Genomic DNA, 15,861 nt, shown 5'->3' with positions numbered 1-15,861 from the left:
AGAATAGTGGTGGCAAACCTATGGCACGAGTGCCAGAGGCGGCACTCAGAGCCCTCTCTGTGGGCACGTGCGCCGTCGCCCCAGTCCTAGGCCTTCAGCTGGGTTTTATAAAACCTTTTTGCTTTAGGCCTCCGCCGCCGTGTGCAAAAAAAAAAAGGTTCAATCAATCAGTCAATTTCAACTTCTCGCGGGGAAAAAAAAAGATCTTGCAAAGTTGGAATTGATTGATTGAACTTTTTAGTCCCACCCAGTTACCATCACAGCCACACCCACCCAATGGGCCACACCCACCTAATGGGCCACACCCACCCGGCACCTGACGATGCATAAGTGGGTTTTGGGTTGCAGTTTGGGCACTCGGTCTCTAAAAGGTTCACCATCACTGCGATAGAAGGCCAAGCGAAGGAAAAGAAAAAAAAAATACGTGTCTGGCTCACTTTCTTAAGTGAAAATGCAAACAACAGGGCCCCGGGCATATGCCAAGTCCCTTGAACTTGCCATTTAGTCACTATTTAATTGAAACAACTGCACAGACTCAACAGAGTCTCCAGCTGTGATTTCCCTTCCCCTCAACAGCCAGCCCCAAAGCAGGAAGTGGGGGGCTCCAGCTGTTGCAGGCAGAAGACGGAGAGGGAAAGGGGAGCGCAGATATTATTGGAATCAGGAACACTCGGGGGGGGGGGAGGCATCAAAGATGTTCCACACCAAAGGCATTATATATTTTCTAACCCTAAAAGTGCCGCAATATTGCCGCAAAAGAAGGGGTCAAGCTATTCTCCAAAACGCCGGAAGGCAGGACAAGAAGCAACGGATGGAAACTAATCAAGGAGAAAGAAGCAACCTAGAACTAAGGAGAAACTTCCTGACCGTGAGAACAATTAACCAGTGGAACAACCAGCCTCCAGAAGCGGTGAATGCTCCAACACTGGAAGTTTTTAAGAAGAGACTGGACAGCCATTTGTCTGAAATGGTATAGGGTTTCCTGCCTGAGCAAGGGGTTGGACTAGATGACCTCCAAGGTCCCTTCCAACTACTACTACTACTACTACTACTACTACTACTACTACTTCTTCTTCTTCTTCTTCTTCTTCTTCTTCTTCTTCTTCTTCTTCTTCTTCTTCTTCTTCTTCTTCTTCTTCTTCTTCTTCTTCTTCTTCTTCTTCTTCTTCTCCTTCTTCTTCTTCTTCTTCTGTCTCCCCTATTGATTTAAGTCAATAAGCAACATTGGGTCGCTCTCCCTGGTGGAAGTGAACCGAGATTCCCAGGATTCTGTTCCCGGAAACTAAGAGCTAAACCAGATATGGGGCTTTTGTTTTGTTTAATGGAATCTGACCGGCATGATTCATGAGAGTCGAGGCTCCTTTGTGTTCCGGTTCTGTTCCCACCTGAACAGCCTCCAGATGTGCAGAAAAAAAAAACCCAACTGCTGGGAAAATCAACAGCTTCACCGGCTGAATCTCGGGGTGAAAGCGAAAGGAGGAGGGAGGGACTTAAATTGCTCCCCACTTCCCAAAGGGCAGAGGCCTTGGGCTCCCACAGGCCGAGGGCCCTTCTCTGGCTCCCAGTGAGAAATGGCAGCTGGACAAGCAAGCTAGTGGGATGCCAACATGACTGAACACTCCCTGGCCTCTTCAAAGCGGCCGGTTATTTCCGTGCCAGTCTGGAGCATGACTGAAGGGAAAAGGCAGTTTCTCCCACGCAAGAACCGGCTCAGAAGAAGCCACCACCTTCGGTCCTGCGTAGGCCAGAGCTGCCAGGAAAGCAAGAATCTGCCTTCGTCGAGAGCTTTTCACCGGTTTTGCCAAAAAGAACTAGACTTATAAACTGGAGAAGGGGGCTGCCAAGAATCCCTCCGGCCAATAAAGCCATTTCATTGCAGAGAAAGCTCAGCAACCAACCCCATTAGAAAGGCAGGAGACGCGGAGACGACAGAGGTCAAGATGCTGGCATTCCCGAAGCCTCTGCAAGCAGGTGCAGAAGGACTTGGAGGCCTGTTTGGAGAAGGACAACTTGCCCCGGAGGGTCCCCCACCTTATGGATGTCCCTGTCCCCAACTGTGCTTCCCCAAAGCAGACCCGCCAGCCAGCGTCCACCGGCCACAAACAAGCTCTTTCCCATTCTAACCCCTTGGACCTTTTTTCAAAGACACCAGTGGTGGTGGGGGGGGGGGACAGAGGCATCCTTGCAGTGGGGAGAGGGAGAAAAAGGGGGGTCTGCTCCATATAGCAGAGCCACTGAGATGTCAAAGAGCAGCCTCCCTTCTGCTGCCCTTTCTCGCCCCCCCCCCAAGAACACTCCTCCAATCTCCCTCCCACAGGGCCTTCAGGGATGGATAATTACAGGGCTGAGGATTTAGTGGAGGGAGGAGGAAGAGGAAGGAGTTAGGAGGGGAGGGTGGGGGGGGAACACATTCTGCCTCCACTGGAGGATCTCCTTTCCTGCAGATTTGGCAGCCCAGCCTTCACAGACACAAGGGGCAGCGGCTACTTCTCTGCGTCGCCCGTCCCCGACCCACAAAGGGGGGGGGGGAGCTGCTAAGCCTTGTTTTCCCCGTGCACTGAAATAAAAGCCAACAACTTTTCGCAGTCAGTGGCAGAAGAAGAAACCCTGGGAGACTTTTGTGTTTTGACAACCGAGGCACACACCAGCTCCCTTTTCCCAACAGGAGCCGAGGAGCCATCTGGTGTGGGTGTGCGTGGTGTGGGTGTTCTGCTCCCTTTTCGCAGTGTCTCCTTCTGGACTGAGAGCATCGAGCTGTGCGGCACGGAGGACGCACAAAGGCGGCTGTCCTTCTCTGCCATCGCCCAGCTGCCAAGGCCTATCAGGGACCCCGGAGCCCGCACAGAGGTCCCCGGCGATGGCGTCCCAGAATCCGGCCCCTCGGACTCCCCAGGAGAGCCTGCCCGAGGTCAGGGCGCAGCCACGGCTACGCCCGGGCACCAGGTATCCTCCATTGCCCATCTGGGCAGGCATGGTGGGAGGGGGGAAAGAACCAAGCCGTGCAGAAGATGCTTTGCTTGGGCTAGGAAGTAACCCTCCCCAAGCACTGCTGTCCAGTGTTCCTCAGTTTCCCCTTGTGGCTCTGGGGAAAAATGCCGACTTCAGATTTTGTCGCCTTAACTGATTGGTTACTTTACTATTTTGGCAGTAGAGGTCGTCCCTTGACTCAACGACCAGGATTTATCTTGCTAAACGAGACACTTGTTAAGCGCGCTTTGTCCCATTTTACGACTTGTCTTGCCACATTTGTTTTAATCACTGCAGTTGTTAAATTGGTAACCCAGCTGTTAAGCGAACCTGGCTCCCCCCCCCTCCCGTTGACTTCGCCTATCGGAAGGTCTCAAAGGGGGATCACGTGATCCCGGGACGCTGCCGTTGTCATAAATGGGAGTCGGTCGCCAAGGGTCTGAATGCAAATCGCGTGATCGCGGGGAGGCTGTAACGGTCCTAAGTGTGAACATTAGTCATAAGGCCCTTTTTAAAGTGCCATTGTAACGTTAAACCGTCACTAAACGAACTGCCGCTAAGTCGAGTTACTATGTGTATTCTTGCCATCAGCAAGACTCCAAGCTAAGCTATCCATAGGGGAAAAAAAAAAGCTTTTCGACAATACCGCTCTCCCAGTGTAATTCACCTGTGCATCTCTTGAGAACTTTGTAAAACAACAACAACAGCACCAGGAGAGGCTTGGCATGCTCCGAGGGCATTTTGCAAATCTACCGAGTGGTGGGACAGGAGGCATCTAGGATGGCCAACGTCTCCCCAGTCTCTCTCTCTCTCTCTCTCTCTCTCTCTCTCTCTCTCTCTCTCTCTCTCTCTCTCTCTCTCTCTCTCTCTCTCTCTCTCTCTCGTTTCTAGAATACTCTGGAGAAGCTCCGGAAAGGGGGCGAAGGACCATCAGCAGAGAGGATCAAAAGACGGTACGTAAATGAGCCTTTGCCCAGGGGTTGTCTCTGGGGTGGACGGAAGGATCCCAGCCGCCAGCGATGCCCGGGTGAGGCTCTCTCTGGGCAGAGGCAACGCAGCAGCACACGGAGTAACTGAGAAGGATGGGCTGGCAGGGGACCCACCGCTTCTGGAATGCTGGATTGAGTGTCTCCCTCTGTCCCGCTTTTCCGGTCAGAGCCCGTTTCTCAAACCCCTGGGATGCACCGGCCGAAGGTGCCAGAGAAGCAGCCCCGGGCCCTCCCGGTGGGTGCCGGCTTCTCCACCGCCGCCCTGCTCTCCTCCGCCCTGCTAGGGGCTGCCTCGTTCTCCCCCCAGCGGGATTACAGCTTCTGGCAAGACATCCCGGAGGTGAAAAGCAGAGGGCTGCTGGAGGGACTCCCATCACAGCAGCGCCACCTGCAGGAGGTACCCGAGAAATGCACATGGGTGGGGGGCGGGGGGGGGAAGAGAGGGCCCATGCAGCAGCCCAGGCTTCTCTGAGGCTTCCAGAACCTGAGAGAGGCTGGAGGCAAAATCTGGACCATCGGGACAACGGATCGGGTCCGAGCCCTGACTGAGAGAAGGCGGCAAAGGAGGAGAATGTCTTAATTAATAGCACCCGTTTTGTCCACCGTTTGCTGCCCTTTAGAGCAGGGCTCTTCAAACGTGGCCCTGTGATGACTCATGGACTTCAACTCCCAGAATTCCTCAGCCAGCATGAAGGAACTAAGGCCTCTTCATGACTCGTGGACTTCAACTCCCAGAATGCCTCAGCCAACTAAGGCCTCTTCGTGACGCTGGCTGAGGAATTCTGGGAGTTGAAGTCCACGAGTCATCAAAGGGCCACGTTTCAAGACCCCCTGAGCTAGAACATAAAGAGTTGGAAGGGACACCTTGGAGGTCATCTAGCCCAACCCTCTGCTCAAGCAAGAGAGTCTATACCAGGGGTCTTCAAACGTGGCCCTTTGATGACTCGTGGACGCCAACTCCCAGAATTCCTCAGGCAGCGTGCCTGGCTGAGGCATTCTGGGAGTTGAAGTCCACCAGTCACGAAGGGGCCTTAGTTCCTCCATGCTGGCTGAAGAATTCTGGGAGTTGAAGTCCACCAGTCATCAAAGGGCCACGTTTGAAGACCCCTGCCCTACGGAACCTAATCCCTCCCCGCAGCCTTGATTTGACCGGCAGCGTAGGACTGATCCCTGGGTTTGGCAAGATCCGTTTCTGCTCCCAGCAGCCCCGCCTGCCTTTGTTTCCATGGCAGGCCATGTTCGAGGTGATCACGTCCGAGGCCTCCTACCTGCGCAGCCTCCGGGTGGCCCTCTTCCACTTCCAGCTGTCTCCAGCCTTGCGTGGGGCTCTCGCCGGGGCCCAACTGCAGCAGCTCTTCTCCAATCTCTCGCAAGTCAAGGACACCAGTGAGAGGTAGGGCGGCCATCTCGCTCTTCTGCACCTCTTCGTGAACCCGCCAAGGCCTTTGGAAGCCCCCTGGGACAATCACCTGTAGGGCATCCCACACGCTCCTCTTCCTCCTCCTCCTCCTCCTCTCTGCCCCCTGCAGGTTTCTGCTGCAGCTGGAAGATCACCTGGACCAGGATGTCTTCTTGTCGGGTCTCGGGGAAGTGGTCCTGAAACACTGCCCGGCTTTCCACCGGGTTTACGTTCCCTACGTCACCAACCAGATGTATCAGGAGCAGCTCATGCAATGGCTGATGTGAGGAGCAGAGCGGACGCAGGGTGGCAGGCCCCACTGACTGGAGAGTTTGGGGGGGGGTCACAGGCTGCAAGAAAGGACTAGTAATAATAATAGTAAAGTTGGAAGGGACCTTGGAGGTCATCTAGTCCAACCCCCTGCTCAGGCAGGAAACCCTGTACCATTTCGGACCAATGGCTGTCCAGTCTCTTCTTAAAAACATCCAGTGTTGGAGCATTCACCGCTTCTGGAGGCAGGTTGTTCCACTGGTTAACTGTTCTAACTGTCAGGAAATTCCTCCTTAGTTCCAGGTTGCTTCTCTCCTTGATCAGTTTCCATCCGTTGCTTCTTGTCCTGCCTTCAGGGGCTTTGGAGAAGAGCTTGACTGCCTCTTTTGGTCCGTTGGTGGCCGGCTGCACTAGACAAAGCATCTCCTTGACGGGTCCCACAGATTCACACTCAAGACAGGGTTCAACAGAGCCGATTTTAGCTCCCATTCTATGCCCACCTTATGCCTACCTTTCCTCAGCTCACCTTTGGGGGCGTGCATTAGCGCACTGGGGCCCCCCAAAAACTTCTCTTTGTTCCCTCCACCAAGCCAGGAAGGGGAACAGCCGCTTCACGCAGGTCCTGCGCGCACTGGAGGAGCATCCCATCTGCCAGAGGCAGCCCTTGAAAGCCTTCCTTGTGTTGCCCTTCCAGAGGATCACTCGGCTCAAAATCCTACTGCAGGTGTGTGTGTGTGTGTGTGTGTGTGTGTAGGGGGGAAGAATGCATATTTCACTTACTAGTTCCAGAGCAATTTATTTCCCTTCTCCTCAAGGGCCACCCCTAAAGGTGTTTTTGTTTTAAGGTGAAGACACTTTTCTGGTGAGGTCAGCTCCTGCTGAATGCATGGATAGGACCGTGCAGAAGGGATTTTGACTCTCCATTTTCAGGGTGTTTTTGTAGCCTTCGGGTCTGGCCTGTTGTTGTTGTTGTTAGCTGCGAAGTCGTGTCCGACCCATCGCGACCCCATGGACAACGTTCCTCCAGGCCTTCCTGTCCTCCACCATCTTCTGGAGTCCATTTAAGCTCACGCCTCCTGCTTCAGGGACTCCGTCCAGCCCCCTCATTCTCTGTCGTCCCGTTCTTCTCTTGTCCTCCATCTTTCCCAGCATCAGGCTCTTCTCCAGTGAGTCCTTCCTTCTCATTAGATGGCCAAAGGACTTCAGGATCTGGCCTTCTAAAGAGCAGTTGGGTTCATCTCTTCTAGGACTGACCGGGTTTGATCGCCTTGCAGTCCAGGGGACTCGCAGGAGTCTTCTCCACCACCATAGTTCAAAGGCTTCCATTCTTTGGCACTCAGCCTTTCTTAGGGTCCAACTTTCATAGCCATACATTGCAACTGGGTAAACCACGGCCTTGACTATACGCACTTTTGTTGGCAGGGTGATGTCTCTGCTTTTTTTAGTACGCTAGATTTGCCATAGCTTTCCTCCCCAGGAGCAAGCTTCTTTTAATTTCTTGGCTGCAGGTCCCCATCTGTGGTGATCTTGGAGCCCAGGAAGATAAAATCTGTCACTACCTCCATTTGCACTTGAGTAGCAACCAGGCTTGACCCCCACCTAGTTTCCAAGACAAGATGAAGCTATCCAGGACAATCCCAAAAGGAAATCCCAGGGCTTATTTAGGGGGATAGAGAAAAGCAACGCTGCCTGGAAAATGCCACAAAGGCCTCTCCCATCTGTCCTGCATGGCAGAAACTGGCTGTGCTTGTTTGGTGACGGGGACAGAGCGCTCTGCACTTTTTGCATGGGGCCTGATGGTTGAGCCCCCGAGTAGCTGATCCCCAGGTGGTGGCTCCCTCTGGCTTCCCCGGTGAAAGGGAGCTCAGCTCCAGGTCCTTCCTTGCCTAGGAGAAGAAGTGGGAAAAGAGAACCAGGTGACCCACTTGACATGCCTGTGCTTTCTCTCCCTCCATGTCAGAACATCCTGAAGTGGGCCAGACCCGAGTCTGAGCTGGCAAAATCAGTGGGCTTGGCCCATGAGGCCGTGGGGGAGGTAAGTGCTCCCGGGGAGACCCTTCCACGTTTGGGTTTCCTGGCTCCTTCCTTCCATTTGTCCTCCCTGACCGTAAGGCTCTTCCGCCTCGGCCCAGTGTGGCGCTCCTCCGTGCGAGACCAACCTCTTCCTGCCCTTTTTCCAGATTGTGTCCCAGTGCAACGAGAACGTCCAACTCATGAAGCAGAAAGAGGAATTGGTGTCGCTGGAAAAACGGATGGACTTCTCCAAGGTCAACGTGAGTTGATCTTTCCGGCCTGTGAAAAGTTACCGTATGACCACCGTAATTTATAGATGGGAATGCTGTAGTCTGGCATAAGGGTTACGCCAGCCCGGTTTCCTTCGGGTTTCAAAGAAATAGCCGTTGTTTCTAAAAGAATATTGATCATATAAGGAACGGTTGCTAGAATTGGGTATGTCTAGTTTAACGAAGAGAAGGACGAGGGGGGAACATGATAGCAGTGTTCCAATATCTCAGGGGCTGCCCCAAAGAAGAGGGAGTCAAGCTATTCTCCAAAGCGCCTGAAGGCAGGACAAGAAGCAATGGATGGAAACTCATCCAGGAGAGAAGCAACCTAGAACTAAGGAGAAACTTCCTGACAGTGAGAACAATTAATCAGTGGAACAGCTTGCCACCAGAAGCAGTAAATGCTCCAACACTGGAAGTTTTTAAGAAGAGACTGGACAGCCATTTGTCCGAAATGGTGTAGGGTTTCCTGCCTGAGCAGGGGGTTGGACTAGATGACCTCCAAGGTCCCTTCCAACTTTACTACTACTAATACTACTACTACTATTATTATTATTAGCCACGAAACTAAAATACTTGGGGGGGAGGACAAATGAAGAGGCAGTCGAAGGTGCAGTTCTGCATTTTCACAGGCTGTCAAGCCGACGAGAATATTCTGTTCATGTTCTACCGATACGATTCTTCAAAGTGCTTGACTAACAGGATGCTGGGCAAGACAATGACTCATCCTGGTCGAATCCAGAAAAGTTGCGTCTTTGCTGTGTCCCCTTTTCATCTTTCTGCTTGCCTACGTGCCAGTGTCTCTGCCAACTGGTCCATAGGGTTGCCAGTCTTGGCAATTTTCAAGGAACAAAGTGTGTTGCCCGTTCCTCCTGCGAGGCCAGACTCAAAAAGTCTGGCCAACTATTTGGCAAGCTAAAATGAGTCTGATTTTTACTTCAAGGGGAAATAACGACGGAAATTTCAAGCCGCTGCTCTCTTTTGAAAAACACACTTGCTGAGGCTCCCTTCTTGCTTTGTTTTGGTTTTTTTGAAGGGGAAAACACACATTTCTTTGGAGGAAAAGCTGAACCGGAAGCCAAACTCCCCCGTTTAATTCTCGCAGACCCTTTCTCCCATCAGGCCCCACACCTTCCTAAGGTAGCCCGGATCCGATTCTCGGCCACAAGCCCTACTAAGAGCCCCTAGAGATGCCCACCTGGGCTGCTCTCCTATTTTCCTTAAGGAAGCTGAGCCTCCACCCTTCCTTTCTCCAGCCTCTTCCTCATTTCAGCCAGGGCCGCTGGCTGGTTCGCGAAGGAGAGCTCCGGCAGGTCCTGGTTCAAGAGGCCGGACTGGGCTATCGGCCCCAGGTCAGCATGAAGCCCATCCATCTGCATCTCTTCAACGACTTGCTGATGCTCTCTCACCTTAAGGAGTAAGTCAGAAGACCCTCACCTGGGCTATTTAGGAATCCGGAGCCCAGGGAAATCTATCCGCTAGGTCAGTATTTCCCAAACTTGACAATTTTAAGGCATGAGGACTTCAACTCCCAGAATTCCACAGCCAGCAACGCTGGCTGTGGAATTCTGGGAGTTGAAGTCCACATGCCTTAAAATTGTCAAGTTTGGGAAACACTGCGCTAGGTAGAGGAGATCCAGCCTGGCCCCAAAGGCTAAAATGCCACCCTCTCTTCTCTCCCTTCCAGAGACGGGCGCTTCTTAGTGAAGGACTACGCCTGGACGGGTCACGTCAAAGCTGAGCTTTTCAAAGCCAAACCCTTAGGGCTCCCAGGATGGACCTTCTACCTCTCCATAGCCCAGAACCACAGAGACGAAAGCAGGGAGGTGATCCTCAAGGCAGAGAGCGAGTAAGTGGTTTTCCTCTCCAGCAAACGAGAGAGATCCGTGATGTAAGACACCTTTGGTCACCTAGGACTCCAGGCCAGGGGTAGGCCACCTTGGCTCTTTTATGACTCATGGACTTCAACTCCCAGAATTCCTGAGACAGCCGTGCTGAGGGGAAAGGGAGAGGTTTCCAAGCTGAGCCATGCTGGCTCAGGAATTCTGGGAGTTGAAGTCCACGAGTCATGAAGGGGTCAAAGTTTCCCTCATGCTGGCTGAGGAATTCTGGGAATTGAAGTCCATGAGTCGTGAGGGGGCCATAGTTCCCCCATGCTGGCTCAGGAATTCTGGGAGTTGAAGTCCACAAATCATGAAGGGGCCTTAGTTCCCCCATGCTTTCGGAGGAATTCTGGGAGTTGAAGTCCACGAGTCATGAAGGGGCCTTAGTTCCCCCATGCTGGCTGAGGAATTCTGGGAGTTGAAGTCCACAAATCATGAAGGGGCCTTAGTTCCCCCATGCTTTCGGAGGAATTCTGGGAGTTGAAGTCCACAAGTCATGAAGGAGCCAAAGTTTCCCCCATGCTAGGTCAGGAATTCTGGGAGTTGAAGTCCACAAGTCATGAAGGGGCCATTTTCCCCCCATGCTGGCTCAGGAACTCTGGATGTCCACGAGTCATAAAAGAGCCAAGGTTGCCTACCCCTGCTCCAGCCTGCCACTCCCTCCGACGGATGGAGGTGATCCTTCTGGAGCAACTTAACCATCAGTGTCACACGTGGTGGTGGAAGTGCTTAAGCAACCTTGGAAGCTCTCCCAAAAGATAAGTGGCTCAGACCTAATTTGGGCTGGATGTGGCACCACCGGGAAATCTTGTGTCTTGTGTCTTCCTCGCTGAGGTACTCTCCTTTGAGCTGTCTGGCTGTTTATTTTTTTGTTTGTTTGTTTTGTTTTTCTCCCGAGGGCCCAGAGACAGGACTGGATTGCATGGCTAGCAAGCCGTTGAAACCTCGAGGCAGGAATTCCCAGGCGCCTCAGTCAGACTCTCCACCTCCAACAGGCCCTGCTGCTTCTGACGACGGCCCAAGGAGACCTTACGTTGGAACGTTGGAATGACCCAGAGAGGGCTCCAAAGCATGGAAATGGGGGTAACCCTGAGTCAAAGAGGCTTTAGGTCAGTGGTTCTCCACCTGTGGATCGGGACCCCATTTGGGGTCGAACGACCGTTTCACGGGGGTCGCCAAACAACGCAGTCCGCCATTTTCCCCCCCTTTTCCTTAGCTGTGCTACTCCCTTTTATTCACTTGGCTTTTGAAAGCCAATAGAAGAGACTCTCTTGAATAGAGTCTAATTCTATTGGCTTTCAAAAGCCCATAGGAATTGTCCAGGCTGTCTCTGCCCTGCTGAGCCCGCCAAAAGTCCCATTCTGCAAACGGTGCTGCACCAGTTGAGTAGTCCTTGACTTACGACCGGTGGAGTAGTCCTCGACTTACGACCGGGTGGGGGTCGTGGCAGTAAAAAGGTTGAGAACCACTGCTTTAGGTAAAATGGAAATTTTGATTTCCTCTTCAAAAGAGATTGGCGCGTTTCAGAGCTTTCCACAACCCTGGAAGCCACAAAGGCTGAATGGGAACAACAGGATGAGGGCGGACAATGCAGAAGCAGGCTGAGCTGGCCGTTGTGGCCTCTGAGCCAGGCAAGCAATGCCGCTCCCTTCAACATTAAACATCGGATCTTTTGCTAAAGTTGTTCAAATAAAACGGTTAGAAATTATTAAAATAAAGTGGTCTTTATTTTCACAGTTGGTAACGTTGACTTTAGCACGCTTGACCTCCTTAGATGCAGAAGATGAGATTTTTAAAAGGATCCCACGAACAAATGAGCAACAAATACAGAATAGCAAGAGGTGGAAGGGATCTTGGAGGTCTTCTAGTCCACCCCCCTGCTTAAACAGGTCTTCTAGTCCACCCCCCTGCTATACCAGGGGTGTCAAATTCGTCACGTCATGTGACGTGTCGCGACGTATCATGACTTTTTTTCCCCTTGCTGGAGCAAGGGTCCAGCTTCTGAATGACACATCCGGCCTGCGGGCCAGCAGTTTGACCCCCCTGCCCTATGCCATTTCAGACAAGTGGCTGTCCAGTCTCTTCTTAAAAGCCTCCAGTGGTGGAGCACCCACAATTTCTGGTGGCAAGCCGTTCCACTGGTTAATTTTCCTCACTGTCAGGAAATTTCTCCTTAGTTCTAAGTTGCTTCTCTTTTGGATAAGTCTGATGTCCCTCTGCCAATTTTCAAGATTGTCCTCTCTTTTTTTTTCCTCCCCAATTTTCTTTTTTCTAAGAACTATAAAGTAGCGTTTCGCATTCAGCAGAGGCTGACATACCCCGAAAGCCAGCACGCGCAAAAGAAGGGGTGCTTGGAAGATGGGACTTTCAGACCGCACAGAATGCGTCGCTGTTTAACTCCACAACTTCATGACTTTTTCATGCAGGGCAGCTGTCCGAGACAACTTAAAAAGGCAGCTTTAGGCTCCTGCCAAAGGCCAATTTCTAATTGCAGAATTAAAACCTGGACTGCAAATTCTGCTTTTCAGCATGGAATGTCCCATGCTTTTCCTGACCACTGGGGGGCAGCAGCGTTCCATCAGCCAAAGTTGTCCTGGGATAATAAATAAAGCTATAAAGATGCCCAGATAAATATGCAGGTTCAAAACTGTAAGGAAAGTTAAGTTTTCGGCTGGCAAGATACCCCACAGAAAACACGGCTGTGACTTGGGAAAAAACTCCCTTTCCTCAGCCAGGCTTTAAATTCCATTGTGAGAAATCCTAACGGAACTGCGGTTCAAGAACTTCATATTCTACAGACACAGATCTATATCCATTTAGATTTCTTTAAAGCAAGTCAGAGGCCTTTCATTCCTCCCCCCCCCCAAAAAAAAACCCTTCGCAGAAGACCTGCATTTCTTCATGTCTCTAGTTGCAGCTCTCCTCTAAGGAGATTTGTCGTTTGTGGATATTGTCAATTTAATGCGGCAAGAGAGGAACTGGCTGGGCTGGGTCTCTGGCTCTCACCAGCATCCTCAGAGGGCCAGTTGCCCAGAGAGGCAGCCCTTCTGGGGAGGGCCAGAGAGGGGCTGCTGAAGTTGCTGGAAAGAGAAGGACCCTCAAAGCCAGGGTTGGTGCACACAGTTCAATCCTGCCATGGAGAGTTGGTGTGTGTGTGTGTGTGTGTGTGTGTGTGTGTGTGTGTGTGTGAGAGAGAGAGAGAGAGAGAGAGAGAGAGAGAGAGAGAGAGAGAGAGAGAGAGAGAGAGAAAGAGGGATATATATATATATATAGAGAGAGGGAGAGATATAGAGAGGGAGAGGGAGGGAGAAGGAGAGAGGGAGGGGGGGAGATAGAGAGAGGGGAGAGGGAGGAGAGAAAGGGAGAGGGTGGAGAGGGGGAGAAAGAGAGAGGGGGGAGATAGAGAGATGGAGAGGGAGGGAGGAGAGAGGGGGGAGGGAGAGAAAGAGAGGGAGAGAAAGAAAAAGAGAGACAGAGAAAAAGGGGGAGAGAGGGAGGGGGGAGAGGGGGGTAGAGAGAGAGAGGGAGAGATGGGGAGAAAGAGAGAGAGGGAGATAGAGAGATATAGAAACAGAGGGAGAGGGAGAAGGAGAGGGAGAGAGAAAGAGAGAGGGATGGAGAAAGAGAGCGAGAAAGGGGGGAAAGAGAAAGAGAGAGAGGGGGGAGATAGAGAGAGAGAGAGAGGGAGAGAAAGAGAGGGAGAGATGGGGAGAAAGAGAGAGAGGGAGATAGAGAGATATAGAGATAGAGGGAGAAGGAGAGGGAGAGAAAAAGAGAGAGGGATGGAGAAAGAGAGAGAGAAAGGGGGGAAAGAGAAAGAGAGAGAGGGAGGGAGATAGAGAGAGGGAGAAGGGGTAGATAGAGATAGAGAGAGAGAGAGAGAGAGAGAAAGAGAGGGAGAGATGGGGAGAAAGAGAGAGAGGGAGATAGAGAGATATAGAGATAGAGGGAGAAGGAGAGGGAGAGAAAAAGAGAGAGGGATGGAGAAAGAGAGAGAGAGAAAGGGGGGAAAGAGAAAGAGAGAGAGGGAGGGAGATAGAGAGAGGGAGAAGGGGTAGATAGAGATAGAGAGAGAGAGAGAGGGAGAGAAAGAGAGGGAGAGATGGGGAGAAAGAGAGAGAGGGAGATAGAGAGATATAGAGACAGAGGGAGAAGGAGAGGGAGAGAAAAAGAGAGAGGGAGAGAAAGGGGGGGAAAGAGAAAGAGAGAGGGAGGGAGAGGGAAAGGGAGAGAGAGAGAAAGAGAAAGAGAAAGAGAAAGAGAGAGAATTTGAATTACAAGCTCATGACCCTTCTCCTGGGAGAAGGGAACACCCAAGGGTTTACTGAGCGTAACAACCCCTGTGTCAAAAAGCTAAAAGCTACCGGGCCTGTGGGAGAGAGAGAGAGGCTGCAACTTCCCCACCCCTGCATTTTGTGGGGCTGAACGGAGGGCTCCCATTCTGCTCCGTGTCCCACAGAGAAGCGGTGAGTAAATGAGTGACCAAGGATCTGCTTCGGTGAACGCTAAGGGCCGAACTGTGCCCCGGGAACTGGCCTCCCTGCTGACTATTCCAGAGCTCTCCTCCGGGGATTATGGCTCGAAGGGGCTGCCAAGAAAGGCTTGTCCGGCCAGGGTGAGATCCAACTAGCTCTGCTCCCCGTTCCCTCCGCCACACAAGGGCACCTCCAGTTCTTTGCTCACCCATCAGACTGATGATTAACCCACCTACCGTTAGCCCCAACCGGCATTAGCCGGTTCCTTTCTCATTAAGCCAGTGGTTCTCAACCTTTTTAATGCCGCGACCCCCCCCCCAAACGGTCGTAAGTCGAGGACTGCTCAACTGGTCGTAAGTCGAGGACTACTCAACTGGTGCAGCACCGTTTGCAGAATGGGACTTTTGGCGGGCTCAGCAGGGCAGAGACAGCCTGGACAATTCCTATGGGCTTTTGAAAGCCAATAGAATTAGACTCTATTCAAGAGAGTCTATTCTATTGGCTTTCAAAAGCCAATAGAATAAAAGGGAGGAGCACAGCTAAGGAAAAGGGGAAAAAAATGGCGGACTGCGTTGTTTGACGACCCCCGTGAAATGGTCGTTCGACCCCAAATGGGGTCCCGACCCACAGGTTGAGAACCACTGCATTAAGCCGTCTCCTGGGCCTAAGGGACACCCTTTTCTGTAGTAACAGAGGAGAGAGGGGGAAAAAAAAACAACCTCCATTGAGCCCAACATTTTCGTTGCTAAACGAGACATTTGTTAAGTGAATTTTGCCACGGTGGCTAAGCGAATCCCTGCAGTTGTTAAGTGAGTGACACGGTTGCTAAGTGAATCCGGCTTCCCCGTGGATTTTGCCGGTTGGAAGGTCGCAAAAGGGGGACCGCCTGACCCCGGGACACGGTGACTGTCATAAATACGAGTCAGTTGCCAAGCGTCTGGATTTTGATCACGTGATCGCGGGGAGGCTGCAACGGTCGTACGTGTGAAAAAGGGTTCTAAGTCCCTTTTTTCAATGCCATTGTGACTTTGGACGGTCGCCAAAGGAACGGTTGTAAGTCGAGAATGACCTGTGCTTACATCCGGCTGCCTTCCAGAGTCAGCTGTTGTTAGAAAAGGCTGCCCATCTTATTCCGCTATAAGCTCTCACATTTTATGAGGGAAGCACCGATATGACTGAGAGAGAGAGACAAAGGGCAAAGCCGTCTCCTTAGAAGAAAGGCAGGATATAAATCTAATTAATAAACCAAATATGGAAAAATACTTCACACTCTTCATGCACATCAGCATATGCTGACAGGCGGGCAGGGATTAGACAAGCAAAATCGCCGGAAAACAAATAATAACCGAGGAAAAAACATGTTAATTCTACGCGGGGAGGAGACGTTCTTACGTTACTGAGGGCCAAAGAGCTTGGGATATTTAGGAATGTCTCAAGCCAGCCAGGGTGAATCCAAGCAAGGCCAGAGGCGCCCCGAGAACTGCAAAAGCAGCACCCGCCCCGGATTAAATCCAAAGCCTTGTGTAAAAGAAGAGAAAACCTCACGGTGGGCCACCTCGGTTTTCCTGACACCCTTAGGCAGTTCCAGCTCCATGG

The 15,861-nt window shown here is 51.9% G+C and overlaps 1 protein-coding gene across 3 annotated transcripts; it reads left to right on the top strand.

The window, feature by feature from the left end:
• The first annotated feature begins 2,492 nt into the window (after positions 1 to 2,492).
• ARHGEF19 (Rho guanine nucleotide exchange factor 19) lies at positions 2,493 to 11,020 on the top strand. Of its 3 annotated transcripts, none has more exons than XM_039367353.1 (11): positions 2,501 to 2,943; positions 3,859 to 3,920; positions 4,124 to 4,353; positions 5,189 to 5,349; positions 5,486 to 5,638; positions 6,220 to 6,349; positions 7,586 to 7,660; positions 7,806 to 7,898; positions 9,164 to 9,324; positions 9,595 to 9,756; positions 10,676 to 11,020. In XM_039367353.1, exons 1-11 carry the CDS (start codon positions 2,858 to 2,860, stop codon positions 10,839 to 10,841), a joined length of 1,479 nt encoding a protein of 492 aa, XP_039223287.1. In that variant the 5' UTR covers positions 2,501 to 2,857; the 3' UTR covers positions 10,842 to 11,020. The 3 variants fall into 3 exon arrangements, with proteins under 3 accessions (XP_039223289.1, XP_039223287.1, XP_039223288.1); XM_039367354.1 differs by having other exon boundaries at positions 2,506 to 2,943; positions 10,689 to 11,020; XM_039367355.1 differs by lacking the exons at positions 9,595 to 9,756; positions 10,676 to 11,020 and adding an exon at positions 8,944 to 9,047 and having other exon boundaries at positions 2,493 to 2,943; positions 9,164 to 9,304.
• Positions 11,021 to 15,861: the final 4,841 nt, after the last annotated feature.

This window comes from Crotalus tigris, unplaced genomic scaffold, assembly GCF_016545835.1.
Source record: "Crotalus tigris isolate CLP2741 ecotype Arizona unplaced genomic scaffold, ASM1654583v1 scf7180000020588.15403103151:6194809, whole genome shotgun sequence".
In the NCBI taxonomy this organism is placed as follows: Eukaryota; Metazoa; Chordata; class Lepidosauria; order Squamata; family Viperidae; genus Crotalus; species Crotalus tigris.
This window is presented reverse-complemented; position numbering and strand designations above follow the sequence as displayed.